Source organism: Chenopodium quinoa, unplaced genomic scaffold (genome assembly GCF_001683475.1).
Source record: "Chenopodium quinoa cultivar QQ74 unplaced genomic scaffold, ASM168347v1, whole genome shotgun sequence".
NCBI lineage: Eukaryota > Viridiplantae > Streptophyta > Magnoliopsida > Caryophyllales > Amaranthaceae > Chenopodium > Chenopodium quinoa.
Window position 1 is genome coordinate 1,095,849 of NW_018744988.1, and position 6,000 is coordinate 1,101,848.

Sequence of the window (6,000 nt, forward strand, 5' to 3'; positions counted from 1 at the left end):
ATTCACAAGCTACTCGAGGGCCAAATTAACTAAATATACCTTATTATCAACATCATCGCATCTTATGCTTGACTCTACTCTTGTCGTACCACTATTATGTGTCTATTATAGGTTCTATAACTATTGCAACATTGCATATCTTGTGTCAAGGTAAACAAAATGAGAAGACAAGGAGTTGAAACTCCAAAAGGGCTAAGGGAGTGGGATGGAAATCAATTTTTATACTATAATAATAATAATAATAATAATAATAATAATAATAATAATAATAATAATAATAATAATAATAATAATAATAGTAAAAAAAAAATTTAAAAAAAGTTACTTTGAATGTGATGGTGCCTCCTTTAAGAATGTTATTACATATTCTATAATTGAGTGATAACATAATTATAATTAAGATAACTATTTTTCATTACAATCCGTAAGAAAATTAGAGACATACATAAATTCAGCTCGAAAAAGGTGGTAAATTATTAAAGCTATTCACCATATATGAGCTAAGGCAATAAAAACCTAATTTATGAAATGAGCGCCCCCGGGGCGTTAGATAAGAGAATTAAAGTGCAAATATTAGAATAAAATTAACATTAATTATACCGAACGACGCATGATTTTGTCATGAATTCCTAACTTAATACCATTTCAACCAATATAATTTATCCTTATCTAACGCCCCAGAACGCTCGTTAGCAAGATCGATTTATGAATAAAAGTAAAAACAAAACACAAAATACAAGAGGGAATATTGAAAAAAAAGATGTTGAAAAAGGTAATGAGTGCATGAAATAGTGACCATGGAAGCAAAACCTTGCTTTCATTCCATATAATAATTAGCATCAATTAATTATGTTCACTTTTTTCCCTTCTTTATAATTTCACTTTTAGGTAAAGGATAGCTTACCCATATAAACCCATCCTTGTTTAATGCCCATAACTTTTATCATATTTTCATGTTTGCGTGCTACAAGCTAGTGTTTTAAATTAAATAAAACCAATTAATATATTAAATAATTAATTATAATAATATTAATGTTTTATTGGCATTGGATACATTGGGCCCTTTTAAATACCACAAAAATGAGTAATCGTAGTACATCCTTTTCGTAGTTTTCTTGCTTTCACACTCCACTAACTAGTTCGCCAACCAACCCCCCATCCTCCATCTCCTTCCTTTCTTTCTCTCTCCTTGTTTGAGTTTGACTACTTCACCCCCCCATTACCCAACTGCTGCTTATTCTTCCTCACCTCACTTTTTTTTTATTATTATTGTGTTATTCAATTTTTTTCGATATTTAAAAGTATACTCCGTAATATAAACATTGGTGTGACATGTAGCTGGTACGGATGGTAAATGTCACGTACCAGCTACGCTTATACAAGTTGCAGTTTTTAAAAGTGGCGACTCTTTTATCCTTTCTCTTAACTACGTGAACATACAACTATATAGGGATACTAATAGCCTAATAGGCCAGTAGAGTCATCCTCCATCGTCCAAACCATACTTTCAAAATTTAAAAAAATATATAATCGAAAAATAAAATATAGAGAAAGAGAAACACAAACCCCACCTATCCCCTTCAATCCCTAAAAGGATCTTCTTCCCAAGTTCAAACGTAAGCTACTACTATTTTTCCTCTCTTTTTTTCAATTTTTGTACAATTTTTATTTCCTCTTTAACAAAAAGTTCCTCATTAAATATCACCTTTCCTCTTTTCTCTCTCCTTTTCTTCTCCTCTCCCCAAAAAATAAACCCTAATCATTCTTCTCATCAGAACATAGAGCAGGTAGCTCAGCTACATACATAGAGAGTGCTCAAAAATCCCCTCCTTTTTATTTTCTTTCCTCCTTTTTAATTAGCTATTGCACTGCACTATTTCTAAAAACAGTAATTCAATCTTTTTTCTAGATCATATAACACCCCTTTTTTTCTCAAATGTAAGAAGAGAAAAAGTAAGAAAAAAGAGATCATAAACCTTCTTTCATATCCAATCTTTTTAGATTTTGCTTTGGACCTCCAAAATCTTCCGTATCTTCTTCTTCTCTAGATCGATCTCGCTCCTCACGCTCCGTCATGGAATCGGGGAATAGTAGTAGCATGCAATCATCGAGTGGTGGCGATGAACAGGAATATGAATCCGGCGGAGTATTATCAGCAACAACAGGAGGTAATTACTTGTTGAGTAATACTAGTAGTAGTACTACTAATAACACCTTACCTTCATCAAATCATTTTAACAATAGTCATAATCATAATCATTTTATGTTTGTGTTATCTCCCAACAATCAAATACCACCTCCTCCGCCATCACTTCAACCATCTTCAGCACATGTTAGTTACTTGGACTCTTTTGATACTCAAACTAATTATCAGAACTTGATGTTCGGGTGGTCCGCTAATAATCAATTCTCTACTGGTAACAGCTTGTCCGATCCTAACCCACATCCTCATCCACCTCCTCCTTCGATGCCGAGTCAAAGTTGCACCAATACCCCTAATACCACCCACCTTCCGCCTCCAAGATCGGTACCGTTACAAGATATGTCAACACATAAACAAACCGCTGCTGCTGCTGCTAGTGGTAGCACCACCAGCACCGGTAAGAACCCGAGGAAGCGAACTCGAGCGTCAAGAAGAGCGCCAACGACGGTATTAACAACGGATACGACTAATTTCCGAGCGATGGTTCAAGAATTCACTGGCATTCCATCATCTCCATTCTCAGCAGCAGCATCACCTCTTATATCTAGAAGACTCACCGATCTTCTATCCGGGTCAAGTTCAGGTTTGGGCGGAGCTAGGTCGGGTCTACCACATCCGATGTCGGGTCACAACCCGAGTTCACTCGAACGTCTCCTTGCTGGTTACAACAACAACAACAACAATTACCCATTTAGACCCTTACCTCAAAAACCAAATACTAATACAAATATAAATAGTACAATATCCAACAATACAACTAATAATCATCATTCATCATTTCAGTCTCTTCTGCAATCAGCCTCAGCCTCAGCAGCTAACCCTCCACCACCACCACCCGTTATGTTCCCGGACCTTGGTGGTGTACTTGGGAATCATGATCAAACCATGTTCGGGTTCGCGCCGATGCGATTACATCCGGATACCACGGGTGGTGGTGGTTGGAGAGGTGGTAGAGAACAACCACAACAACAACAAGGTGATGATGATGGGAATATGAGAGGTGCAATGAGTCAGCAACACCAAACCACGGGTGCTGAAAAGAGTAATAATAATAATAATAATAATAATAATCAGCAAATGGGGGGTCAATTAGTGGGGGTGGGACTTCCAATTATAATGTGAATATCAATTGTTCAAGAGATAAAGCCTTAGACAATGCTACCCAAGGTACGTTGGGTGATTTTCTTGGTTAATTTTTTTTCAATTTTCTACTTAGTTTTTTTTTTTTTTTTTAATTATATTATATTGTTACATACCAAATTTTATATAGATTAGGATCGAATTATATAGTCCTAGGAATGAATACAAGAAATGAAGAATTTTGGGCTGGAAAAAAAAAAAGAAAAAAAAAGAGGGTAGATTAGATAATTGATTAGTTTTGTTGTTATAATTATAGTTGTAATCATAGTACTAGATCAGACAATCTAAGGTTGAATATCAACCACGCACATTATTATAATTATCAATTTATCATATCATCTTTTTTTTCTCTCTCCTTTATTTTTTTAATTATTATTTATATCTTAATTATGTTAATCAGAGGTGAAATTATTATATGCACATTTGAATGGTACTTTTTGTTCATAATTTTGGATCAATTTGTTTTCATTGCATAAATCATTATTACAATTGATGACTTTAATTACACGTCCAATAGAAACTGTCTTTAGTACTAGTACAAGAAATAAAGTTAAGGTTAAATGAATCTATTTCTTTCTCCTTATCTTTCTTTACAACCGAATTTGAGAGTTGTTGTAATTGCCATTAAAAATAAAGTATTAAGTCCGTTCAAAATGATTTAGTACAACCAGTAATAATAACGAACATGACGACTAATTCCAAACAGAACAAAAGGTTGTATGTCATTGAATGACAAAGTTAGCAAGAAAATTAAGTATGGTAATTGAATTAAAGTCGGTGATTTTATGGCACTAAAAAAATTGAATTAGTGTACTCATTTTGTTCCTTTGTAGCTGCTTTGAAAGTTCTTCTCTGAGTTTTTTTTTTTTTTTTTTTCCCTAATATATTTATAATATGATTTGTCGTTTTGAAAAACCATTTAATTAATTAGGCAGTAGTACTGCGTTATAGTGCGGATCAAATCCAATGTGAAATAGTAAAAGTCCATGATTAAGGAGGCAAAAAATAATGTAAAATGCATGGGAAACATTGATATAATATAGTTGGCTTTTGTATTAATTTTACAACATTATTTTCATTTACGGAGTATTATTTGTTTCCACCATAATTATTGTGTGCTCATATGCATTGCACCATTTTTTCATTTGCATGGAATGGCCTTACCACTAAAATGATTATCACACTATTTTTAAGTTAATATAAATATCCTAAACGTGCTGAAAGGTATTTTCAAGTCCTTTTTTTTGGGTATCTTTGAAATTTTTTTTATATATATTTATTTTTTAATTAATTATATTGTGAAATGTGAATTTTGAGTTTTATATATGTACAATGATGATAAATAGGGTGTATAGTAATACATAGTCATCAACTCATCATTATGTTATTAGTCCTTGTTACTCCATTTCGCTAGCTAGGTTATACTTCGCTTTTATTTATTTATTTATGGATAGCTTGGTCATATAATGAGAGCATAAAAACATTTATTCCTCAATAATTATTTGTGTGCTAAAGAAGAGGAATTATTTCACAAATCTCCCATGAAACTTGAAGAAAAAATATAAATGAAAATTATTATATGCAATTGATTAACTTGATCGATTGAGAAAGAACATGTAAGTTTGGAAGTGAGCTTCCGTTAAATACAAGATAGGTGTATGGTAAGACGTGTATGCTTTCTTATAAGGAATGGGGTGACTTTAAAAATGATCTTTAATTTCAAAGGAGCATAGGCGACTTTATTGAAAATTTTAAGCTTCTTCCACCATCATATATATTTCATATGAGATCAAAACTTTGCCTTCTATATTCTTTTCTAACCATACTTTTTATGTCACTCTTTAATTTTCTATTTTTTTTTAAGGTAATAGATATTCAAGCTAGACTTTTGTGAAAGTTTGAAAAGTATACGAGTGTGTCTGCTTGAATCGTGTGGTTATATTTTTTGAAAGAATAAATATTACGGGTTTGTTTGGAATTTATTAGTAAGTTGTTCACTAGATCACTAGTTCAGTTTGCTTATTTAATTTGACCAGCTACTAGTATTTCTAATTCATTGGTTGTAATATTTTCATATAAATATGATATTTAGTGAGCTTACTTGTCAAATTTTGGTGCAAACTACACAGTAACAATCTTTGGATAAAAACAACGGTAAGAAAGGTGTATAAATAATGATAGAGAATATCCATAGAATATTCTCATCCTAGTTTTAGGATATATTTTGTATAAGATTATCTTTGATATCTTTACATATCTTATAGTTACCTAATATGTTTAGGTTTCTCATTGTAACCCTATAAATATTGATCAATGGAAATCACTCTAATCGAGGAGTTTATATTATCTGACAAATAATAAGAGTAATGGTGTTCTAGTTTATTTTTTCTTTTTCATTGAAATAGCTGGCTTTAAGCCAATGGATTAACTATTTAACACATGTTTGAGTTTGCTAGCTACATGAAAGGCCAAATTAAATTTTCAGTTAACAAAACCTTAGCAAATTAAAGTCATTTAACAACGAACAGGGTGTAATGGTTTATTGTAAAAGTCGTACATCAATAATTCACCATAGAAAAATCCTCATAGATCACTTGAGGAAAATATAATTACATGGATATACTTTCTCCGGTTTTTTAAGTGCCTATTTGGGAATT

General features: G+C 32.1%; 1 protein-coding gene across 1 annotated transcript; it reads left to right on the top strand.

Annotated features, from left to right (window-relative positions):
• The first annotated feature begins 1,042 nt into the window (after nt 1-1,042).
• On the top strand, nt 1,043-5,725 carry LOC110706560 (probable myosin light chain kinase DDB_G0279831). Its single transcript, XM_021884488.1, has one exon. The coding sequence runs from the start codon at nt 2,075-2,077 to the stop codon at nt 3,323-3,325; it is 1,251 nt and encodes a 416-aa protein (XP_021740180.1). The 5' UTR covers nt 1,043-2,074; the 3' UTR covers nt 3,326-5,725.
• Nucleotides 5,726-6,000: the final 275 nt, after the last annotated feature.